At 44.4% G+C, this 25,339-nt stretch overlaps 1 protein-coding gene across 1 annotated transcript in view; it reads left to right on the top strand.

Moving 5' to 3' along the window:
- Window positions 1-4,279: 4,279 nt before the first annotated feature.
- DNAAF9 (dynein axonemal assembly factor 9) overlaps window positions 4,280-25,339 on the top strand; it is a 67,552-nt gene continuing 46,492 nt past the window's right edge. The window contains exons 1-7 of the mRNA XM_042870901.1: window positions 4,280-4,365; window positions 11,012-11,091; window positions 15,720-15,839; window positions 16,618-16,742; window positions 20,492-20,588; window positions 22,015-22,121; window positions 23,599-23,676. Of these exons, the coding sequence (XP_042726835.1) occupies window positions 4,280-4,365; window positions 11,012-11,091; window positions 15,720-15,839; window positions 16,618-16,742; window positions 20,492-20,588; window positions 22,015-22,121; window positions 23,599-23,676 (693 nt within the window). The remainder of the gene's footprint in view (window positions 4,366-11,011; window positions 11,092-15,719; window positions 15,840-16,617; window positions 16,743-20,491; window positions 20,589-22,014; window positions 22,122-23,598; window positions 23,677-25,339) is intronic.

The following is a 25,339-nucleotide window of genomic DNA, read 5'->3' as shown; positions in this document are numbered from 1 at the left end:
ACAGTACATCCCATAAATCTCTTCCAGCTTGCAGTCACCCTCAACTTCACATCTCTCTTAGCTAAACTCTTTGCTAACAAAAAGCAGCATCAAAGACACCCAGGTAAGTCGGGGTCAGCAATGCTATTTTTGCACTGTCTTTGTTTGCAGGATCTTGGTGTGCCACGTCTCCATCATCTCCTGTGTCCCCACCCTGCATTTCATGGGCGCCAGATTCCCGGTGCTATAAACACACAGTCTTCATCTTGGTGGAGAATAAACTTGCCTTTTTATTGTCTTTGACTTGAGGGCTGCCTTTTGCAAGGAGAGCAAAACAATGACTTAAGGGTAGAGGAAATCTTCGTATCTGTCTTCCCAAAATAACACTTGGGTAGAACTAAGATCTTCTAGCCTGGAGAACTTGGATAAATGGAGTAGGAAGTATTTATCACCAGCACTGCTTATCATTTAATTTTCCCCCCTGAGTCTTGTTCTATCCCTGGCTGGTGCTATTCATAAATGTTTCATCAAGAGCTCTTTAGGCAGAGCATCTGTTTGTGGCATGAACACAAACGCTGCTCTGAGGACGCTGCCCGAAAGGTGGACTCTGCTGAAACATTTATGGGATCCCAGAAAGACCCCGGGGTCCCAGAAATCGGAATGGAAGGGAGGAAAAGCAATTGTTGCAGAACACAGCAGGTGGCTGCCTTGTTTGTTTAGCATGAAGTATGGCACTCTTTGCTTTTTCTCTCTAGGAAGTTTGAATCGTTTCCTTAAACATGCTGCTACAGCAGGAGAGCTGCTCCTTGTATTTCTGATGCAACACAGGGATAAAAAAAAAAATAAAATAAAATGAAGTAATAAAACTGAGAGCCTTGAAAGACGTAGCCTTGGCTTATAGGAGGCTGACTGTTAGATCTGTGTAAGCCATAAAGCTTTTCTGTATGCTGTTACTTGCAACAGTTGCACTGTCAGTGCCACCAGATATCAGCTGCGCCTGGCACCATAGAGAGAAGCAGAGCCAGAGCTCTGCCCTCCAGCTTTGTTTCTGGAGCTGCATCTGCCTGGTTGTGCCTGCCTGAACACAAGGGATGGAGAAACGTCTTCCAGCTACAAAATGGGGCTTCCACCATCCTAGAAAGTTGTCCATGATGAATCATGGCTGGCACGGGCAAGGATATCCAAGCCTTCCCATGGCCACCATCTCCCATGCCAACAGAATGAACAGCACACGTATTTTGGTGGGAAGTGTTAGGCATGGGACATCCCAGTAGCATGACATACAGGTAATTGGTTTTTCTATCAGGTGCAGCCTCCAGACTCCTCAGCAGCCACCAGTTTGGGGTGAAAAGCTGAGATGTTCCCTAAAAGGAGGAAAGAAGGATCTCTCCAGGTACGTATATCGAGTCAAACAAAAGCTATTTTTGGACTCTACTGTTCATTCCGGCATTGTTTTCTCCATTGGTGCAGAAGGGATTTACTAAAAATAAGGATGTATTCACAAGAGATGGTACGAAGGCAGCTGTTTCCATAGGCAGATGCCAATGTGGAGCTACACAGGCTGAAAGCATAATGAGAAAGCCCTATCCAGGCCAAGCAAACAGAGACTTTACCCAGATTTTGTGCTTTATTGTTGGATGCAATTTAGGGCAGGAGAACCCTCCAAGGAACATCAGCAGCAGCTTGCCCTCTTTCCCCATCACTTTGCATTCATCATCCTTTCTTTGGCAGCTGTTACGGATTTCATTCAGTTTTTGTAGCCTTCAAAACTTGGAACAATAGAGGGACAGTGAAGCTCAGGAAACTCAGGAACAGCAGCTTATGTTGTGTCTGCTGCAGCCATGCTGCCAGACACCCCTTCCTCTCCCCCCTTCACTCCTTCTCCAGGAAGTATTCATAGAATGATAGAATATCCCAATCTGGAAGGGACCATCGAGTGGAGCCAACCCCTGGCTCCACACAGCACCACCCAAACCCTATGGCTGAGAGCAATGTCCCAGTATTGCTCCCTGAGCTCCAGCAGATTGGGGCCATGCCCACAGCCCTGGACAGCCTGTTCCATGCCCTATGGAGCAAACCCTTTCTCTAACCCCCACCTGTCCCTCTCTTCACACAGCACCATTCTGTTCCATCACTGTCATCAGAGATCAGAGCTCAGCACTGCCCCTCTGCTCCCTGTGAGGAGAATCCAGGTCTGGAGCCTCCAGCACAAGACAGGGAGCTGTTGGAGAGGGACCAGAGGAGAGCCACAAAGATGATCAGGGGACTGGAGCACCTCCCTATGAAGACAGGCTGAGGGAGCTGGGCTTGTTCAGCCTGGAGAAGGCTGCGGGGTGACCTCATTGCAGCCTGCAGTACCTAAAGGGAGCCTACAGACAGGAGGGGAGTCAGCTCTGTGAAAGGGTAGATAACAGCAGGACAAGAGGAAATGGTTTGAAGTTGAGAGAGGGAAGATTGAGGTTGGATGTGAGGGGGAAGTTCTTGACGGAGAGAGTGGTGAGGTGCTGGAACAGCTGCCCAGAGAGGCTGTGGATGCCCCATCCATCCCTGGAGGTGTTCAAGGCCAGGTTGGATGGGGCCCTGGGCAGCCTGGGCTGGTATGAAATGTGGAGGTTGGTGGCCCTGCCTGTGGCAGGGGGTAGGAGCTTCATGATCCTTGAGATCCCTTCCAACCCAGACCATTCTGTATGCATGATTCTTTGTGAGCTGTAGACAGCCATGAGGCCTCTTCCCCTCAGCCACCTTTACTGTGGTCCAAACAACCCAAATCTTCCCTTGTTGGCTGTAAGATTTTGGGACAAAACAGAAGCAGTCTCCATCATGGGAAGAGCCCATGATCTCGCTGTCAGCATCCGAGGAGGGGCTGGGAGATGTGACACAACTTGAGGACGTGGGTCCATCCAAGCCACCTGAGCTGTACCAATGAGGCCAGTGAAAGCATTTCTCTGTTGGCCCAGGGAAGCTGGGTCACAGCCCAGCATATTTATCTTGTATTCTCTGCCCTGCGGTAGTGAGCGAAGTCCAGTTTGGTTTTTGAGGAAAGAAGGAAACACCTCTGCAAAACAAGCCATCACTTGTGTGAGGTAAGAGTGGGCTCTGGAGCCCCATTTGCTCCCTCTATGGCCCAGGCCGGGGAGAGCAGAGAATCATAGAATATCCCAAGTTGGAAACGACCCACAAGGATCACTGAGGGTCCGCACTGCACCCTTAAGCCCCAAACCCTATGGCTGAGAGCAATGTCCCAATATTGCTCCCTGAGCTCCTGCAGTTCGGGGCTGTGCCCACTGCCCTGGGCAGCCCTACGGGTCAGAGCCTTTTCCTCACAGCCAGCCTGACCCTCCCTTTACATGGCTGAGGGCATCTCAGCGACACAGCCAAGGACATCTCTGGGACGTGGTTGAAGATATCTGACAGGGCTGAGGACATCTCCCTAGCACAGCTGAGGACATTTTTGTGCTACAACTGAGAACATCCCCTGTCTTGGCTGAGGACATCAGTGCCATGGCTGAGGAGATCGCAGTGACATGGCTGAGAAGCTGAGGACATCTCACCACCCCACGCCTGCACCCAGTCGCTGTACATTTAGGGATTTATGCTGCTTGCATCCAAAAAAAAAAAAAAAGGGGAATAAAATCAAAGAGAGGAATAAAAACAGCGCAGAGAAGCGGTCTCGTCTCGCTCTCTGCTTAGGACCAAGAGCTCGGCTCACAGAGGAACAGGAGGACGCGCTCCGCGCCAGCGCAGGGACGCACAGCTGACGGGTTCCAAAACACGCCGTCGTTTGTTTCTTTTCAAAACAAAAAAAAACCAAACCAAAACCCGTGCCCAAGGGGATGGAGAAACCGCAGCCGCAGCCAATCGGTGCCCAAGCAGCCCAGCAGCCCGCGGGGGACCGGAGGGGGGGACCGGAGAGGGGGAGTAGACGGGAGGGGAGGTGCGTGTGTGTGGTGAGACGCGCCTCTGTGAGGCGGAACGGGCGCTGCGCCCAGGGCAAGCGTTGGATGAGTCCATTCTCCCCGTGGGGGGGGGGGGGGGGGGGAGAGGATGTGAGGAAAGAAGCCATCTTTCCCGCAGCGTTTCTGCCAAGCTGACGAAATCTTGCCAGTTCTGCATCGAACTTAAGGCTGTGCTGAGTTCTACGAGGAAACCGAGGCTGCTGCGGTGCGGTGCTGCGGGGAGCGGCTTATCTGCCTTCCCGCTCTTCCCCCCCCTTCACTCCCCCGTTCTGAGGTGGTACGCGCCGGGCGCAGTGGCCGCAGTGCTGCCGGCTCCGCCGCCCGAGCGCTGCATCGCCGTCGCTATGGCGCTGTGCGGCCGCTCGCTTCTCCTCCGGCCGTCCCCGCGTCCCTCAACGCGCCGCCCCAGGGCCGCCGAGGCGTTCGTCAGGTAGCGGGCACCCCGCAGGGATGTGCTAGCGACGGGTTTGGGGGGAGTTTGGTGAACGCCGGGAGATGGGGACGGTGATTTGGGGAGCAGAAGCAGAGGCAGGTGGGGGCAGGAAGGCAGGGATATTCGCTTTTTTAGCTCTGCCGTCCTGTTTTTGAACGGGAGAGGGATGCGGGGCTGTGTTTGGTGATGGTGTTGGCTTGCCTGGAGTTCAGGTGTCAGCTCAAGTGTCGGTCGGTCACTGGAGCAGTGTTTCTTTTTAAAGGCTCAAGGTGTGTGTGTGTGTGTGTGTTAAGCTGTAGTGCATTACCTGCAGTATTTCGCTGTCACAGGTTGCAGCCCAGGGCAACGAGGACAGCAAACATTTATAGTGTAGTATAATGTAGTATAGTGGGTGTGGAAGCACCCACTGGTGTAAAATCAAGTGATATGCTGCAGGTTGCCAGCAAACAACCAGCTGGCCATGCTAAATGGCTATGCAGGAACTGCAGGCTTTTGGTTTTGCTCAAGGAGGGAATAAAAGCGCTTTTGCTTCGCAGACAACGTGCGTGTGAAGAGAGAAATTGGGCACTAAGAGAAATGGAAGTCGTTCTGTTTGCCTGAGATAGGTGAATATGGCTGCTGGGTGATGGCTGTGTTCCTTCTCAGCCTGTGCTTAGAAAGCAAATTGATCACAGGAGGGAAAGAAAAAAAGGAGGATCGACTGTTTTCAAGCATATATATATATATTTAATAAATCCATTGCTTGCTTGTTTAGAAAGAGCTTAGAATTTGGAGAGCGTCTTGCCATTCATAATCGGTAGCAAAACACCCAACAGGCAGGAAAAACAAACAAAAACCCAGCAGAAACTGGAAGAGAAAATGGTTTCCACTCAAGCCCCTTTCTTTTCTGAGCCATTTCTGTAATTTGAGATCCTGTTTCAGAGTTGTCATGAGAACGTTCAGTGAACATCTGCAAGCTTTCGAGCTCCGCTGGGAGATCCGGACAGCATCTGCAATTTGGTGTGTTTGTAGGAGGCATGTCATCTGTTCTCTCTCTTTTCTTTTTTTTTCCCTCTCCAGCATTGGTTCTTGTGCTGCCTTTTTGCAGCCCAGATGGAGGCAGGGAGGTCGGTGTTTGCAATAAATTTCCCCAGCGGTCAGCAGATACCAGGCAGTTAATAAAAATAACTTAAAACAAAACAATCCGTTACCCTCCCTTCCTCCTCCCTCCCCCCCCTCCGAGTCCCAAACAGGAATGGAAAAATTCTTAAGACTATATAAAGAATAGGGAAACGGACGGAGATGATTCTTGGAGTTCTTCCACCTGGTGGTTTGGAGTTCTGGTGTACTGTATGATGTGCTGGGAGCTGGTTGACCACAGGGACCCTCAGCATTGCAACAACGAAAGGAAAAATGAAAGTTCTGCAAAAAAAAAAAAAAAAAAAGAGAGAAAAAAGAGAAAAAAGAAAATCACCCCTTAACTAAAAGATGAGTAATGCCCAAAGAAGGATATGCCTTTTTAGAAGATGATGTCATGCTTCGTGTGTCTGTGTTTTGCAGTGAATGAATGTTTTAATTGAGAATACATGAGTTTCTGAACAAAGCCTCCGTTAGATAGCACCATCTAAAATCCATGTGAGCTTGTTAATTTTGCATTACCTTTGTGTGAAATAGAGTGGGCAGATCCCTGTTGTTAGTTACCCACGTTTGCAACAGATGCACAGCAAGAACTAATCTGTGTTATGTGTGGGGAAGTGCAAAATGAGTACTTGGGCTCATTTTACATTGTCTCTGCCTGTATACCTAATATTAAACCGTTCTGGTTTTAATCACCGAGTGGTGAAGTGTGTGGGTTCTTTTCCTACAGCTTCAGAGGAGCAGTCAGTGGGGTGTTTGGGAGAGTAGTGCTGCAGGAGTGGAAGAGCTGCTGTGGTTTCCCAACCAATTGTAGCTGGGGACATCTCTGTGTTGAAAGATTAACAGTTTGTATCCATGTGTTCCTCGTGTACTTACACTGGGGTTCAGGATTTGTAATAGCTTGTCTCACCTAATTATTTGTAATCACAGAATGTTTTGAGTTGGAAGGGACCCCACAGATCATCACGTTCCAACCCCTCTGCTATAGGCCACCAACCTCCAGAGAGGTTTTTATTTAAAGGAGCTCTCTCTTTTTTAGTTATGCAGAAAAGGACCTCAAGTTGAGGTCTCCCCAGAGCCTTCTCTTCTCCTTCATTGTGGCCTTCCAGTACTTGAAGGGAGCATATAAACAGGAGGGGGAACGGCTGTTTGTGAGTGTGGATAGTGATAGGACAAGGGGGAATGGTTTTAAACTGAGACAGGGGAGGTTTGGGTTGGATATTAGGATGTTAAAATGTGTAGGATGTTGGATATTAGGATGATAAAGCATGGTCTTCTGTCTGCTTACAGTGAATAAGTGTTTGGGTTGGATTTGTCCACGTAACATAAGTAGAAGAACACAACAGAAGTCGAGAAGCAAGGAGTTTGGTCCTGTATAATGCACGCTGAGTTGAAGTTTGTTCCTCCAGATCCAGTTTAAATACTAATTAATTAACATTACTGGGTGTACTGTTTCTAAAGGTGTTGGGTCTTCTACTTGCGATGAAATTGCCTGTGTTCATTGTAGGTAAACTCTGAAAATAGGTGGGAAATCGTGTTGAGTTGAAGGTGAGCGAGCTCCATTGTCTTTTGTGCAGTAAAACAGAATTATTTTTGTGAGTTAAGAAGAGGAAAAAAGCCACAAGTCTTACTGAAGCTGGATATTAAATTTCAAATAGACTGCTTTGGAAATTGATGGATTTCTGAGAGCCTTTAGCACAGCCTTGCTTCTGGTTTCTCTTTTCGTAAATGTTTTAAGATGGGGATTCGTGTCAGACTGTGGGAAATGCAGTGCTCTGCTCTGCACAGAAAATAACAGCATTGGAAGGTCAGCAAAGAAACCTTGCAAAGAACAAACTTGATTTATTTTATTTCTGGCGACTAGAGTGGAAACAGATGGTAGTAGCAGCCAGCTCACTGGGAGCGAGAGCTGGGAGAAAGGAGGAGCTGTTCCTTCTCTCCTTTGTATTTAATTGAGTTAAAACTGTATCTTTCTTAGGTAGCCAGCCTGTATCTATTCAAATCGTTCTCTGATTGCTGATGTGAAGGTTTGCTGGGTCTTGCCAGGGGGAGTCTCGGTGTTCCCCCATGTTGGCTGCTCTCTGTTCAGGCTTTATCACGTGTGGGTTTTTAGCCTTTGTGGGGGAGGAGTGTAACATCTGCCAATATGGAGCAAAACATGCTCAGCTCAGTGCTGCCCTGAAATCACATCCATCACCCCGACAGCACGGAAACCACAGCTGTGCCATCCCAGACATTGACAGAGATGAACCTGGAACTGATAGGAGATCGATGCTGATGGTGCTGCATTCGTGCCATAGGGTCACAACAAGAAAAGAAGCTTGTGCACCAAATGAATTCAGCTGGTAGCAAGGAGTGCAGTAAAGCACCGTGGAAACATGAATTAAATGGATGTTAAATACGGTGTGGCATCATTTTAAAAACGTATTTGTGGGTTTTTTTTTTTCTGATTGAGAAAGGCACAGTTGTTAATTGTGTTCATTTGCTGGCACGCACAGCTTGTGTCTCTCAGTAGGTTGTGAGAGGCAGTGCTGTTACAAAGGCATTTTGCATAATCAGTATGAAGACGTGTGAACAGACCAGCATTTCTAATTCTTAAAAGTTAATGATTATCATTCTTCCCCCCCTTTTTGGCATCTATTCCGAGATCAAGCCACTACGGTAACAATTTCTTAATTGGCCTAAGCACGCGTTGTTGCCAGATGCTGCCCTGCACTGTGGTTTGCCTTCTGACCCCCCCTACATCAGCAGTCAGGTCAGCTTGCTGATGACTGAAAGCATTATATATTTTTTAATCCCTGCTCTAGTGTTTGTTTGGATCCATAAGCTCATCTGACTTGACACGTGGCTTCAAGATCGCTAGCACAGATACAAAGGGAGAGACAGAGCCTTGCAGCAACCAGGGCTCTTATTCTGGCGTAAAGCAAGGTAGAAATTGCATCTGCTGTTAAAAATTGTGTGGTGGAAGCATTCTCCCTTCACCTACATCAATTCCTTACCTGCTTTGAAGGCAACCTTGGCTGCCTGTGCTTGCTTTCTGGGTGTGTTTATAGTAGCCCTAGTTAAGTAACTTGCAGCTCAGGTCTTGTCCGAAGCTTGCTGAAGTCCAAGAATTATGGATTGCCCTAGAAGAGCTCAGTAAGTTGTGCTTTCAAACGTGCCTGATGCTCATCTTCAGCCTTGAGCTGCTGTAACATGAAGCTGCGGTCGCATATCAATAAAAATCTTTAACAGTGAGGGTGGTGAGGAGCTCACTGGAACGGGCTGCCCAGGGAGGTGGTGGAGTCACAGACCCTGGAGGTGTTCAAGGAACGTTTGCATTCTGTATTGAGAGTTATTGGTTTAGTGAGTGGTTTAGTGGTTTAGTGAGAGCTGTTAATGATAGGTAGATGGTTGGACTGGATGATCTTGAAGGTTTTTTCCAACCTTGGTGATTCTGTGATTCTGCAAGGTGCTGGAACAGGTTGCCCAGAGATGTGGTGGGTGTTCCATCCCTGGAGACTTTCAAGGCCAGGCTGGGTCAGGCCCTGGGCAGCCTGATGTAGTCATGGTTTCCCTGTTCATTGCAGGGGAGTTGGACTGATGGCTTTCAGAGGATCCTTCCAGTTCTAAGGATTCTATGATTCTATGTGGAGATCAGAGTCTTCAAGGAGAGCATCCCAAAACCCAAAGGGGTCCTACTGCTTTTCAAAGGACATTCTTCATTACAACCCAAGGAATTGTGGATGCCCCATCCCTGCAGGCATTCAAGGCCAGGCTGGATGTGGCTCTGGGCAGCCTGGTCTGCTGGTTGGCAGCCCTGCACATAGCAGGGGGTTGGAACTGGATGAGCATTGCGGTCCTTTGCAACCCAGGCCATTCTATGATTCTGTTTGGAATCGTGTTACTGGGGCAAAATGGGAGACTCAGTTCCCTACTTACAGCACTCCCTTTGGAGGTGGGAAAAGTCAGGGGTTTTGTTCCCAGGGCCATTGCTGTGTTTTTGTCAGATGACTGCTTAATGTGAAATGCAAGAAACTGCCATTTTTTTTTCTCTGACTTCATACACAGTCCAGCCTGTATTGTTTAAAAGCGTGTAGTGAAGATTTCTAACGATTCCCTTCAGTGTTTCTGAATAACATCTTTCTTCAGACACAGAAGTTGCCTGTTTTTAATGTCAGCCTTTCAATGTAACGATTGATGCACACTTCAAATGACGTCGAAAATATCTCAGAAGCTTTTTCAAAGATTTCTTTCATAGAAACCACCTCTATAACTGAGGCAAGGAAAAACGTCCTGCCAAAGACTGTTGAATGTTAAAGGTTGAAATAAATGTGTCTATGGTCTTATATTTTGTTATGAAGTAACATAGAGTCTGACCTGTATGTTTCCCTTTCATGCTCTTCTCTGCTCATTGCATGGGCACGTAATGCTGCTTTTTCTTGACAGAGGATGAACCTATTTGGTCAGGTCTGCCTTTTGTTGGAGCTGAGCGTGTCAATTGATCATAGAATGGCCTGGGTTGAAAAGGAACACAATGATCACCTGGTTTCAACCCCCTGCTATGTGCAGGGTCACCAACCAGCAGCCCAGGCTGCCCAGAGCCACATCCAGCCTGGCCTTGAATGCCTGCAGGGATGGGGCATCCACAGCCTCCTTGGGCAACCTGTTCCAGTGCCTCACCACCCTCTGTGTGGAAAAACTTCCTCCTAATCTCTCTCCTTTACTGTTCATCTTAGTGTTTGAATGGCATTTAGATGAGCTATAATGTCATCTAATGACATTTTTCATCTCTTTCCTGTCTTTCAGAGAAAGTAGGGCGTGATAATGGTAGTCTCACTAAATAGATATATTTGCTTTTTACTTAAGTAACTGTGAAAACAGGAATACTCCATGTTGCTTTCTTGCTTATTTCTGTATATCATAAATTTAGCTCAGTTCAAGAGCTAAAGGTTACTTGGGAAAGATGAGGGAAATGTTCCAGGTGTCTCATTTGGTATGGGAGGGGAAAGTTCCTGTAAACTTGTGTTAAATATTATTCATTCTGAACATGTTTTGTGCTGGGTTTTATATGAGCTGGAAACCCAGTCATGTAAGTGATGTCTGTTACTGTGTCGTGCAGAAGCAAATCTGTAGTAAAAAGTTTGACTCTTTTTGAGTTGAGCTTTTCTTATGAGAGTATCGGTTTCCTCTTTCCCCAGTGTGGACCAAGTAAATCTGGAGTGTGTCTGTGTATGTAGTAACACAGGGTGGAAGTGGTCTGATGGTGCTGGGGGTGTTTGAGTTCTCTATCAGCTTCTGCAAACCCCTTTTGGGCTGTCAGAACCACTGCAATCCCTTTTCTCATCACCTCTACCTGGGCTTCACCTGTCCAGCAGTGCTTTGCTACCTGCTTGTAAGGTAGAGCAAGGAGCACTGCTGGCTTGGTGCAGGCAAGCATGAACAGAAGTTCTTGCTGGAGGTGAGAGATTAACCAGGGCACGTGCTTAAAAACAAAAGTTATAGGTTATAGTTTTCTCTTTAAGGACCAATTCTCTTTCTTTTGCAGCTGCAGCCGCCTGCGAAACATCCAGAGCATCCTGACACAAAGCAGCAAATCTCAACCTGATGGAATCCTTTGCATTTTAGGTTAGTGTTATTTTTTTTTCCCCTCTTTCTTCTTCTCATTGTATTAAGATGCCAGGAATTTCAGAAACAGTAACATAATCTACTTTTGTTGCCCATTGTTCTTCAGCAAGCACACATCGATCTGATAATTAAACTCTCTGATCCCTAAAAGAGTTCTTAGGTCTATTTACTAATTTTGGGCGTGCTTAGTGCAATAATAACATTATCAATGCTCTTTTCCAAGCCTTGAGAAAATTCAGTGGCTGAAGAAAAGAGGGAATCTTTCTCCATCTCCACACTGGAAGAAAGATGGGAGAACTTAATCTATTTGGGACAAAAAGTCAGCTATCCAGGCGATGTTGTGTTTCTTGGTGTGAGAGGTGAAGGCTGGTGTGTTGCAGGCTGGTTATTCCATGAATGCAGAGAAGTAAAGGGATTGGAGAGGACCCTACGAGTGCCAGCATTAGTAATGATGATGTGCTTGGTTATGGAGAGCGGTGGTTGACAACAAGCATGGCTTTTCACCCTGCTTGACTTACAGAGGGAAATGGGTTAATGATTTGCATTAAGAAGTGATACTAGGCAGAATTTCCTGCCATAGCCTGTTTAATATATATCTGTCTGTCTATCTATCTATCTATATATGGATATATATATTTTTAATGGTGCAGCAAGAACAGAAGAACACAGACTGGAAGGGGCGGTCCTTGAGAGCAGCCCTGCAGAGAAAGACCTGGGGGTCTTGGTAGATGAAAAGCTGAACATGAGCCAGCAGTGTGCTCTTGCAGCTCGGAAAGCAAATGGTATCCTGGGCTCTGTCAGAGGAAGAGTGGGCAGCAGGGACAGGGAGGTGATTGTCCCCTTCTACTCTGCCATGTGAGGCCCCATCTGCAGTACTGCATCCAGGTCTGGAGCCCCCAGTACAAGAAAGACAGGGAGCTGTTGGAGAGGGTTCAGAAGAGAGCCACAAAGATGATCAGGGGGCTGGAGCATCTTCCCTATAAAGACCTCCCTGAGGGAGCTGGGCTTGTTCAGCCTGGAGAAAAGAAGGCTGACCTCACTGCAGCCTGCAGTACCTAAAGGGAGCTTACAAACAGGAGGGGAGTCAACTCTTTGAAAGGGTAGATAACAGCAGGACGAGGGGAAATGGTTTGAAGTTGAGGGAGGGGAGATTGAGGTTGGGTGTGAGGGGGAAGTTCTTAACAGAGAGAGTGGTGAGGTGCTGGAACAGCTGCCCAGAGAGGCTGTGATGCCCCGTCCATCCCTGGAGGTGTTGAAGGCCAGGTTGTTTGGGGCCCTGGGCAGCCTGGGCTGCTATGAAATGTGGAGGTTGGTGGCCCTGCCTGTGGCAGGGGGTTGGAGCTTCGTGATCCTTGAGGTCCAGCCCTGGTCATTCTGTGATTCTGTGCAGAAGACTTGAAGTTTTCTTGGGCCACAAAAGAAATAGTAGAACCTACTTCTTTTTAGATTGATGTTGTCTGTATATTATAACTCTTCCTAACCCACATTTCCTACTGTAATAGTTTGATATCTAAGGTTAGTAGTAGCTTCACAGCTAGAAGATCTATAAAGGTAGTTGTGTCAGTGGAATTTAATTATACAAGATAAAGATCTTGGTTTTGCTTTTGATGCCAGCCTGACTTCATAAAATGCATCAAGTTGTGCCATCTCTGCCATTGGCTCTGCATTACTCCCTGACTATTGGTAATGCTAAAGCTGCACTAAGTCCCAAGCAAAAGATTGACCTGTTTTATGAAAAACATCAGTTAAAAGGAATCTCTTTGAGTAAGCCCCAGAGTAATGTGGAATGTTTAAGACCATGCATAAGACCATACCTCTTAATAAGCCTTTCTCTTATGGAAGTATAGGAAGTGTTTTGTTGTTAAACTTGTGCTCTGCATTAATCTCTTTCTGCATCCACAATGAGACTGTTGTCTAATCTGACCTGACTAATGTAGTCTGAAGAATTTCTCACATAACTTCTGGTTAAGCAAGAATGTCTTTCTTACAAATGCTTTAAAACAGTCTTCGAATTCATACTTGGCTTGACAAAAATGTCTTGATTCCTCCTGACGTTTGTACAAAGCAGATAATCTTACACTTTTTCAGCAGTCAGCACATGTTATATTTTTCCTGGCTATATTTAATGACCTGGGCTTAATGGATTTCTCTTGCCCCAGCTTTAGTTTGGCTAATTACAAATAATCCTGGGTCTGATATTTTAAAGTATTGAATGGTGGCATTATGCACTCTTTGCTGGGGACAAAGGCCTTGCAAGTGACAGTAAAAAGGAACGTGGAGGTCAGGGGAGAAGAGATGTGTGTCAGATGTGTCTTCAGAAACCTCAGTGGGGCTGTGCTGCTGTTCAGTCTGTTAAGAAAACAGTATATTGACCTCCCTAAATTACACTGTCACTTTTAAAAATAAACTGTGTTGCTCACAGTTTACCTTTTAGCTCTCTGTTAAATTGATCTGATTCCCAAGGATGTGTGTTTGGTTTCAGTAGGTTGTATCTGTAGATCTGTCTGTGGGTTGTAGCTCTTCTGATTGATCTGTAGTTTGATCTATCGTGTAGATAATACATTTTAATGGACTTTGACGTTTACTTTTCCTATCCCCTTCAGGGACAGTAAATCTTGCATGGCAGTTCCACAGCTATGTGATGGTTTTGAATGGCTGGCAAAAGGTGACCTGTCCGTTTTCTCCAGCATCACCTTCCTGTACTCCTGCGGGCATTCAGCATGTTACAGAACAGCTCTTGGTTTTGCTGCAGAAGGGCATGCCACAAATGCTTGGCTAGGACACAGAAAGCAGCACTGCTTCTCCCTCTAGGTTGTTTTTGTCAGCTTAGCAACTGGGAAATGGCAAATCTGTGAGATGGCAGGGCTGAGTAACCTTTTGTTGCTGAAGAAGGTGTCTGAATCTGTCCCTGGTCTGCTCCTCTTTATTTTTTTGCATCAGTTTTGGTGTTCTTCTGATATCTTGCACGCAGTACATCTTGCTGAGCTGACAAGCTTTCCATACCTGCCTGGCCCTCAGCCTGTTTGATGAACTGAATCAGCTTGGAGAGGCCAGATAAGCACTGGTTGCAGCACTGGCTGTTGGGCAGCAGTGGGCTGCTGGCCTGAGTCACTGTCTAGCAACGCCCTTGTGATGAGTTGGGAACAGAGATTACTAAATTTGCAGCTCTGCTGGAGCCAGACGGTGGGTTTCCTACTTGCTGGCCTTCCCCATTGTTCTCTTGAGGGCTCCTGATAGACTTTTTGGATGCATCTTATCTTTGTCATTGTCTCGTTTCCTGTTTATTTTCCACTGTACTTAATGTTCCTTTAACTCCATCTGTAGAACAGCGCTAAATCCACAGCATGAAAAATCCTGGCTAAAGAAGAGCTGGTGCATATGGGTGCTTCTCTCAAACTCTTCCAATGATTACTACACCTTTTTAATAAGGGCATTTCTCATTTTTCCTCTGATTTTTTTTTTTTATTAATTTTTCTCCCAGATTTCTTATTCCTCCTTTTTCCTACTAACTCTGTTACTTTCTTTGCCTGTCCCTGCTGCTCAGCACCTGGGCTCCTTAGGCCTTGTAGGCCACAGTCATGCGCCTGGCTGGATGGAAATGGCTGTGACTTTTGCCCCTTTTCCTTTGCTCAGCCCACAGTTGGTGATGTCTTGTCAGGTTAGTGTTGGGTATGGTAAGAGATGTTTGCTTGTTGAACATCAGTAACCTCCTTACAGAACAACTGATCTAACAGCTTGCTGTCACTGAAGGGGACCATCCTAACTCTTGCTTTGTTCTCAATTGATCGCTCATCTGATTGCCTTCAAAAGATGCTTCAGTTAGGCAAGTCAGCAGTAAACCAGATTATCTTCAGCTCATTGTGTGTGCCAGCTTTCAAATGCTATCCTGGATTTCAAGGTGACTGATTACATTTCAATAGTTCTCAAGAGCAGAGGGCTGGTTGCTTCCTGGGAGGGAGCACAGAGGACTGAGTCTGAGGATTGTTCAGCTGAGTCGTATTTGTGCTGTGACCTGAGTTCCAGATGAGCTGCCAAGGCTCCCTTTTGTCAGGGAACACCTCCTAATGTGCAGAATTGGAGCATCGTGGAATGGTTTCAGTCAGGTCACATAATTCCAATTTGTGTACCACCTATTTGGACAGAATACCTTTTTGATTATTTGTTTGAAGTTTGCAGTGGCTTTCTGGTGACTCAGGGATTATACTGTAATACTTGCAAGATAGTGTTTAATCATGTATTCCAAAGCAGGAGATTTAGGTCACAGGATTAGTTTGTTAGGAGGCTTCAATCAAGAACATATTTGTTAAAATGAGCACTGCATGCGACAGATGTCACGTTTGTATCACTAAGGTTGAAATTCTGTTGCTTCAGAACACTGCAAACTTTATTTAAAGCAGATCCTGTAGATTTAGGTCAAGGGAGGAGTGAGGTTGTGTAGCAACAAACTTGAAAAACTCCCTTTTCCCTCCCCTGCTTTTCCACTATGTTAAAGCAGAATGCTCCCTGACCGTGAGAAAGTGTTCAGATAAAACTCCTATTTAAAAAGCTTTCTTATTTGGGAAGAACCCAAACGTTTCAAGTGTACTGTATTAATGCAGAACATCTCACTTATGGTTTTGCTTTTGCAGGAATAGACAGTCGATACAATGAAGGCTGCAGGGAGCTGGCCAACTATCTGCTTTTTGGCTTGTATAATCAGAGTAACAATGACTTTGAAAGAACTGGTTTTCCTGAAGAAGTTCTTGATGGTAAGTTTAGCATTTTCACCCATTCTTTCCTCTTTCTGGAGATGGAATGAGCTGGGAAAAGGGACACACCTCGCTCTAATTGTATGAAAACTGGATGGAGAGCACTCCCAAAGAGCTCTTGTTTTCAAATATACCCCACTCAGATGTTATGAACGTGGAGAAATGACTATGAGAAGTCCTGGTTCAGTCATGGTATGTTTGTTCATTTGATATCAATCAGTGTGTGATAAACCAGTGGAGTTTTAAAATACTCTTGGTTGTTTTTTGCTTTTACTTGAACATATTTACTCATTTTTGTAATAGTTGAAAGGCAGCCAATCACTGTGTGCATTATTCCCTTATTTTCTTTTTACGAAGCTCTAAGTCTCCATCCTGTGTGCTGCAAGGCTGCTTTTCAGTTGGAGCAACCCCCTGATGTAATATCAGGCAAGAGCAGCTGTGGTTTACAGTTCTGAGTGCTCTGTGAGTGCTCATCTCTGACACTCTTGGCTTGTCAAAGGACAGGCTGATGCAAGTTCTTTGCAAGACTTCAGAATAAACCCACAGTTGTTCCAGTGAAAAGTACTGTTGTAGTTGCAGCAGTGTATGGCTGCCAACTGTTCCTTTTGAGGAAAAAAAAGAAGTGGGGGATGATTGTTTATTTAAATAGTTAAACAGTTTCTTTTAATGAGGTACAGTATAGGGAAAGTGTTTTCTGTTCAGTTCCTGTGTTCGTTTTGTGGTTGTACAGTTATGGAGTCCTGGTGCTGGAAAATAATGCTTGTTCTGGTTGTTGCAGACATAATCATACTAATCAAACCTGATAGTGTCCATCTGTACTGTAACCCTGTGAATTACAATCATCTTCTGCCATACGTGGCTTGCTGGAGGAACTTGCATTTTCACTGCCTGACTGAAAATGAGGTAAGTGGAAAAAGGGGTGCAGATAAGACTTGCATTTCAGTAATACCTTTCTAATGAACTCATTCAAAATGGAACTTTTACATTCTCTCTGGAATTCCTTTTCTATTTCATATTCCACAGGGAATGATCTGCATTTATGTATCATTTTAATTTTGCTTTGCAAGTGTTTGCAAGAAAAATATGTTTTGAGTACTCTGCATTTGCTGGCACGTAAAAAGAAATTGCTCCCCCACTAATTTACTCTTGTTTTGATATGACTCAGTGATCTTTCAATGAGGAAAAACGTGGGCTAGAAGAAATGCAGGATCTGAATCACATACATCAGTCAGCATTGTGGTTTCCAATGATGGCTGTGTTTGCTATCAAAGCAGTGTTTTAATGCATTGCATGCCAATAGTTTTGGAATATTAGAAAAGATTGGCTTAGTTAGGCATTTAAAATCAGTAAACTCTATTATCTATCTTGGTTTTAACTTTCAACTATTCCTTTCAAGTGGTATTTATCTCAGTAATGAGAAAGGCTGGGTTGTGCCACTCACTTCAATCTGAATGTGGCTACTGGATAAGAGTTTCATCTTGCACTTAAAAGCCAAGGTATTCTTAGAAGAGCTACGTGTATTGTAGTTATCCTAATAATGATAGAGGAGTAAAGAATGGAAATAGTTGCCCATTCTTATTTTTTGCAGTGAATGACACCAGGGAAGGTGCTTGCAGACAATCAGTTGCTTAGCTGCCAAGGACTGCGCCACTTCTGTAGGTTCGCAGGATTACAGAGCAGCACTGTTGCCACTGTGTGCTACTCTGCAGCTAGTTCTGGTGCTTATGGAGGTGCAGAGTATGAGCCTTTGTATTCCAGTTGAGACTGGAGTAGTGTTTATTCAGTCCTATGAGGGCAAATTTCTCCATTAAGTTCTGTTACTTTTCTAAATTAGAGTGATGCTGAAATCTGCGAATGGTGTCTTAGGAGCCTTGATGAAAAAAAGTGAAACTAGTGGAAGGACAAATGGGGAGGTCAGGGAGGCAATCATTTTGTTCCCTTCTGCTTCCAGCTTGAAAGTGATGGGGTTTACAATTAATAATGTTTTTGTGGGGCTGCTTTCTAGTGAGATTACATCCCAGAACTATGAAATAATCTAGGTTAGAAAGGACCTTCAGAAATAATCTTGTCTAACCCTTTGCTTAATGCAGGGTCAGCAGTGAGATCAGATCAAGTTTTTATAGCTGGGTGTTGAAAACCTCCAAGGATGACGACAGCAAAACTTCTCTTGGTTGCCTGTCTTACCATTAGTTGGCTGTCCTGATGACAGAAGGTGTTTCCTCTTATCCAATCTGTATGCCTTTTGTTTCAAACCTTGCTCTTTGTCATACAACCTGCCAGTGCATAGCACTGTGAAGAGCCTGTCTTTGCCATCTCAGTAACTGTTTCCTAGATGTTGAAAGGAAGCTATGAGGTGCAACCACAGCCTCTGAGCAATAGCAGAATCTCAGCCTCTCCCCATAGGATGAGTTCTCCAGCCCCTTGTTGTGCTTGGTGGCCTTCCACTGAGCTTATATACCAGTCCCAAACAGCCTTCTGGATAGGGTCCCATGAGTTCTGTGTGGTTAGCTGCTTGCTGTTAAGATGGAAACAGTTGAGCAACAGTTAAAACACACCATAGCAAAATCTTAAACCTTGACCTCCTAAGGTTTTCATGTTGTGAAACACACTGCTGAAAGGACCAATCTTGCAGCATGCCTGGAGGCAGTCAACCATGCATTTTGGAATGAGGAATGGAGGCATTCTTAACACACTGCTGCTAGCATAACTGCAGTCTAAGCTATTTTAAAATAAGCTGCATCTGCTTATGGGCTTTTGTATGATTTGTCCTGGTAAGCAGTCACCTTAATCACACAGTGGTAGCTTGAAATAATGATCCAGCTGCAAAGGTGAACTGTACAGAAACAAATGGGAAACTTTGGGACTTCTAATGCTGAAAATACAGGGTTTATTTCATTGCATCACGCTGCTCATTCATGCAGCAGCACTTCCTCTCATTTCTGATGTATAAGAATTGCCAGTTTCGTAGATTACTTCTGAATTACTAAAAACCCCACGCAATTAAAAGAATGCTGCTGTGTCAATCTTTAGATACATCCTGTTTACACAAAGATTGCCTGGAGTGGCTTTCAAGCAGCCTTCTTTTCTTTGCCAGTGATAGAAATAATTTTTGCTTGCTTTTCTAAAAAGTGAAACACTGCTCTGGAAATACAGCAAGTAATGCCATACCTGGCTCTGTAGCTCTTGATAAATCTGGCAAAACCTTTGTTTCTCCTTCCTTCTTTCCCATTTGTCTGTAACCGGACCACAGGAATTTCAAGCAGTTCAGTAAATCCAAGTCTTGCAGCTGGGTTGTGACAATCCCTGCTATCAGTGCAGGCTGGGGGAGATGGGGACAGAGCACAGCCCTGCTGCAAAGGACCTGGGGATAATGGTGGGGTGGCAGCTGGATGTGAGGCAGCAGTGTACCCTTACAGCCCAGAAAGCCAACTGGATCCTGGGCTGCATCCAAAGAAATGTAGCCAGGGCTCTGAGCTGTGAGTGTCCCTGTTTGTTGTAAGGGAACTGGATTAGATGGTCTTTAAGGGTCCCCATCCAGCTCAAACCATTCTATTACTCTAACTTAAGGGGATATTCTGTCTTAGTGAAAGGAGAAGCATACAACTGAGGAATGCTTGTTTTCAAAATGGCTGAGTAAGACACGAGTTTATTGCCAAGTAAGGTAGGAATTGTATAAGCTTTCTGAGTATCATGACTGTACTGGTTGTATACTGCACTGGTTCTTATATGTCTGCAATAATAGATAGCAAGCCTTTAGCATCCTGCCAGAAAACCAGTTCCTGTTCTGATGGCATTCTAAGTTTTGAGAAATTGGCAGTTCTTCAGTGCTTGGCTTTGACCTGAAACTTTGATCTGGTTTTCTGGGACTGAGTAAAGAACACATCATGGAGGAACTTAGGCTGCATCTTAAGTTCAGGCTTGTCTGAAATGGACTTGTTCTTAAAATAAATGTCTTGGGTGTAGCCTGAAGCTCCCAAGAGCTGCATATAGAAAGTTCTTGATCGAGGAATTTACCTTAGGCAATGTAAAGTAAAATAGGATAAAAGGTAAGCAAAGCACCTCTGCCTTTTGATCATGCCCTGAAAGGTAAGTGTCTCATGAAATGAGGTTGGCTGTGACTTTTTTCCTCCTGCTTTTCTTACATATGCTGCTCCTGCAGTCATGAATTAGTTCTCATTGCTTGCTTGTGACCTGAGGCATAACTAGTCAGTCTGTTGTCCTGTATTAATGCTGTTGATCTACTTGCTTTTTTCCCCACTGTTTTCTTTGTGGCACACCAGGTGTACTCTCAAAATATCTTTCACTGTTGAAAAATTGTCCAGGATCAAACAGTTGACTTTGAAAATATTTCACCAATAACTGAAAAATACGGTATGCATTTATGCCTTCATACAGCCTTATTAAAATCTTGCTGTAAAGCTGGATTAAAAAATAGGAAAAGTCTCCATTGGCTTGAATGTGTCCGTGCCATGATGTAGTCTTCAAAACAGAGAGGTTGAAGAGGTTCTTTTAGTTTTTGGGAGCTGTAGGTAATATTTTGGTGGATTACATGATATGACGCTTGCTGTGAGATTAAAGCATTAAAGCTCTACAATATATGTCCTCTTCATGGTAAAACTAACAGTCCAACTAATTTGAACGTTGTCTTTCAGTATGAAGATGAAGAAGCTGCAGAAGAATTCAAGATTTCCAGCTTTGTAGACATGGTTCGAGATTGCAGTCGCATTGGTATTCCGTACAGCTGCCAAGGTAGGTTAGTTTGCTTTATGCTTAACATAAATGCTCTGCAGCATGCAAGTCAAGCAGTTCAAGAAATGAAGATTTCTTTGCCCTTGGTAAGAAATAAGGGTTATTCTGGCCTTTTTTTCCTGCTTAGGAGTTGGGTTTCTTTCTGAAAAACGTTAGCCCCTAGACTTCATGTGAAGAGTGAATGCTCTCAGTGTGAGGCAGAGAAGTGATTTGCATTCAGAGGAGTGTGTTCTGCTGCTACAGAAGTTCTCTGTTGAGATGGGAGCTTGATAAATGCCCCTTTATGTAAAGAAAGAATAAACATTTCGTTATGCAGGTTTCCTATTTTAGCACTGAAGAAACTGGGCTGTGTGGTGGCTTCCTGTTATGATCTGTAGCCAGCCTTGCATTCTGAGCAATTTAATCTTACATTGTTCAGTAAAGTGTATTTTGCTGTATCCCCAACAGTGAATAATGATGAAGCAAAGCAATGCATGTGCTTACTCACTGTGGGGTTTTTCATCTGTGGTACAGTGGGTGAAAGACAAGTAGTTTTCTTGGTTTGGGTTTTTTTTTCTCCTAAAAAGAAACTGGCTTTTTTTTTTTTTAACTGTTCAGATTCAAAGCAGAGTACTTTCATTAGCTTTGTTTTCTCAGTAACTGTACTACGTTTTCCCTCTGCTTGTGTTCTTGAAGTTTAAACAGCAGCATCTGGAAACGTTGTAGTTGTTCAAGACCAGGTTGGATGAGGCCCTGGGCTATTTGGTCTAGTGCCACATCTGGACGTTGGTGGCCCTGCCTGTGGCAGGAGGTTGGAACTTGATGATCTTTGGAGTCCCTTCCAACCTAAGCCATTCTATGATTCTTTGCTTCCCCTAAGGAAAAGGTGATATGCTCTCATTGCCTGTGAAATCCTTAATGAATTGGGGCAGGGGGAAGGATGGAGACCCTTTGTTAGGAAATCCCTACAGGAAGTGTGTGTCTTAAGGACAGTGATTATTCTTCAATTCAGATGACTTAGAGCTCCACTGGTGAGTTTTGCTATGCCAGAATGAACAGTTTCCCCTTCCCCAACCTAAAATTCCGACTAAAATGGGGGCAGTGATGACTATATTGAACTTATGGCCAAGGAATAGAAGATTTTGGGATAAGCACTGCTTCTTGCCGGTTATCTAGAGTTTGAATGAGAAAAATGCTCTCGGAAACAGATTTTCAAGGAGGAGTAATACCTTTTCTTAGGCTGATAACTGGAAAAAGGGGTAAACTTGAGGTGTAGAGAAGGAAAAGTCTTCAAAAGCTGCCTTCCTCACAAAAACGCACATGTTTGAAGTTGGACAAACAAGATAATCAAGAGCCAGCCCTTATTAGAATCTCAGAGCACTCTAAGGTTGTACAGGAGCTGACAGTGTCTGTGAAAGAATGGTTATGTGAATCTTCTCTTTTGCAGGTCATCTACAGATCTTTGATATGTTCATTGTCGAGAAGTGGCCGATAGTGCAGGCTTTTGCACTGGAAGGAATTGGTGGTGATGGCTTCTTTACCATGAAGTATGAAGTGAGTGCTTCAGTTTTTCATTATCCTACGTCATCCTTTTTGAAACAGAAGTAGATTCATGGAATCATTTTTAGCCAAAAATGAGATCATTTGACTTGCTGCTCACAGTAGGCTCAGCTTTTAAATTGGGTGTTTTTCCAAGCTGTGTTTTGAATGTCCAAGGATGGAGATGCAAGACTCACCAAAAGACTGTTATGAGCTGCCCAATACTCAGTCCTGGCTAAATGGTTGTTATTCCACCTGGAGCCTTCTGCTGTGATTTAGAATGTTTTTCTTTATGTTCTGTGGTATCCTAATAGCAGACACACAACTCCTTCAGCTTTGCTAGTTGGGAGCAGATCTTTATGAGTGCTGTAAGAGAAGCTGCTTAGTAATGAGTGCTGTAGAATGAGCTGAGAAAATGGCTGTTGCTGAGAAAATTGGAGCAGTGAGCATGTTACTTCACCTCTGAGCCATGTTCCAGCATGACTTCTTGCTTCCTTCCTCCTCCAAGTCATAAGGGGATTTCAAGTGGGAAGTGGCATTCTTAGCTTTTTACATAACTGCTTTTGCATGGTTCTCTGTCAAGCAGCTGCTGTGTGTCACAGGCAGGGAAAGGAAAAACGATCTGTGGAGGGAAGTGCATTTGGGATTGCTGTAGATGGTCTGTAAATTAATACTTTCTCCATTATTAAAATGGAATGGCTTTTCTTGATCCTCAAACTTAGCTTCCCTCTGCTGTGCATTCAATGCTGCTAAATTAGAATATCTTAAATCCACTAAGAGCTTGCTAACCTTTTTTTCAGTATTTTTAGGGCACTTGTTCTCTTACACAACAACACTGTAGGAACTGTAAGAAATGTCGTGGGTGTTATGTGGTAGAATAAATGTTATACGATTTGCTTGAGATACTGTTATCTGGTTTTGTTTGGGAAACGGTTGTCTTCATATTAGTAGTTGAAACAACTCTGTAAAACAATGAGGCTTAGAGGGGACAGAGTACAAGCAGAAGTCATTCAGATGCAGGTGTCCTTCAGCAGTGTGTTTTTGAAGAGTGTTGTTGTATGCATCCTTTTAATGCTTGGAAGAATGCAGTGCTAATTGCCAGGTTCAGCCAGCTTTGTCTAAATGTCAACTTTGCATGTAATGTGAATGGGCAATTGTATAGCACCTGAAATCTGCAGAAAATGGACTTTTCCCTTCTGGTTGCACCAGCTGCCATTATTCCTAACTGTTTAATTGAGTTTTCAAAAGAGTTTTGTTTGGAAGATGGGAGCAAGGCTTTGTGCATATTGAAGCTGATGAGCGTTCAGAATATTTGCATCCTTTCCAGTCCATTCCTTTGTAACCAGTAATGGAAAAATACTTCTAAATGCAGAGTTAAGGAGGACTGTGGCGGGGCAGTATGCTGCAGGTCTGTTTTCAATGCATCTCAGACCTGTATATGGGATGTTTCTTGTGGCACTTCTCACAGAATTACATTTAAAATATTTTTCAGTTAATGGATGTCAGCGTTGATTTGTGGAAAACATACAGCAAGATGGATCCTGTTTCTTTGGAGGATTTGCTCTTTGAGGTAATACTGCAAACAGCTGCAGAGTCTACAGAACCTGAAAATAGCTAGACATGGGTTCCTTGTAACTCTTAAAATCACAGAATGGCCTGTGTTGAAAAGGACCACAATGCTCATCCAGTTCCAACCCCTTGCTGTGTGCAGGGTCACCAACCAGCAGACCAGGCTGCCCAGAGCCACATCCAGCCTGGCCTTGAATGCCTGCAGGGATGGGGCATCCACAGCCTCCTTGGGCAACCTGTTCCAGTGCCTCACCACCCTCTGGGTGAAAAACTTCCTCCTAATATCCAACCTAAACCTCCCCTGTCTCAGTTTAAAACCATTCCCCCTTGTCTTATCAGTATCCACTCTTGTAAACAGCTGTTCCCCCTCCTGTTTACATGCACCCTTCAAATATCGGAAGCTCACAAGGAGAGGGCTCCCCAGTCCTATTCTGTAAGCTAAGCAAACCCAATTCCCTCAACCTTTTTTCATAGGAAGATGCCAGAAAGTCTTAAAAAAAGAGTCCCTAAATGGTGTTATTCAGGTCACAGGACTGTGTACAAAGTACAGAGGGCTGTATGTTTGTGTGCATTAATCCTTCCTTTGTAGTAAGGGGAAAAACTGCCATACATGCAGCCGTTTTTCAAGGAAAGAACACTTCCATGATTGCTTCATAATTGCTTTAAGTGGATAACAGTGACACATAGTGGTTACCCTGGAGCTCTGTGAAATACAAATGCACACTGTAAAGTGATTTCTCAGTTGAAGGAGGGCAGATCTCAGTGCTAGAAAATGGAGCCATGAATATTGTTTGTCTTTACATGAATTCTCACAATGGATTTCCTGCATCTCTAACCTACCATAGAATCATAGAATGGCTTAGGTTGAAAAGGACCACAATAATCATCTGGTTTCAATCCCCCTGCTATGTGCAGGGTCACCAACCTTGAATGCCTGCAGGGATGGGGCATCCAAAGCCTCCTTGGGCAACCTGTTCCAGTGCTTCACCACCCTCTGTGTGGAAAAAACTTCCTGCTCACATGTAACCTAAGTCTCCCATCTTAGTTTAAAATACCCCTTGTACGTGTTCAGGCGTTCAAAATAGGATGTTATTTCAGCTGGGACAGCTTGCACACCAACTTCTGCATTGATGGCAATCCCATCTCTAAATGTAGGTCAGATTTTCAGGGATCAAGGTTGCTAATTTATTCTTCAGTTTCTAGTTTGGCAGCAAAATAAGCTTGTAATATGTCGCAGCTTAGGCAGTGAGTATTCTCTATTAATAATCATCAGTAATTGTCGCCTATTTGGAAGGGAGATAAACACCTGGGACCATTTTGTAGGACATAAGTCTATTCTGAAGCACGGTTACTTACCCTTCTGTTTTCTTTTAAGTCTTCAGCATGAAAATTATTGACTTGAAACTTTCTCTAGAACATTGAAATGAATGAACAAACTATTCATACAATTCTGATTTCGTAGAACTTGGTTTTAAAAATGCCTGGTTTTCTTAGTAAGGACAAAGTCGAGTGAACTTAGGACATTTCATATTTATTTTTACTTTTTTAGTTAACAGCTAGAGGGTATTTACATGTTTTTGTTCTTTCTGTGTCATTGAACAGACTCTATTCTGTACTGCATACAGAAGTGTAATTTGGGTTCATTGAGTAACATCAGTGACTTC

Source organism: Lagopus leucura, unplaced genomic scaffold (genome assembly GCF_019238085.1).
Source record: "Lagopus leucura isolate 7727_CA_CO unplaced genomic scaffold, USGS_WTPT01 Super-Scaffold_100004, whole genome shotgun sequence".
In the NCBI taxonomy this organism is placed as follows: Eukaryota; Metazoa; Chordata; class Aves; order Galliformes; family Phasianidae; genus Lagopus; species Lagopus leucura.
Note: the sequence above shows the minus strand (reverse complement) of the source record. Positions and strands in the feature narration are given on the sequence as shown.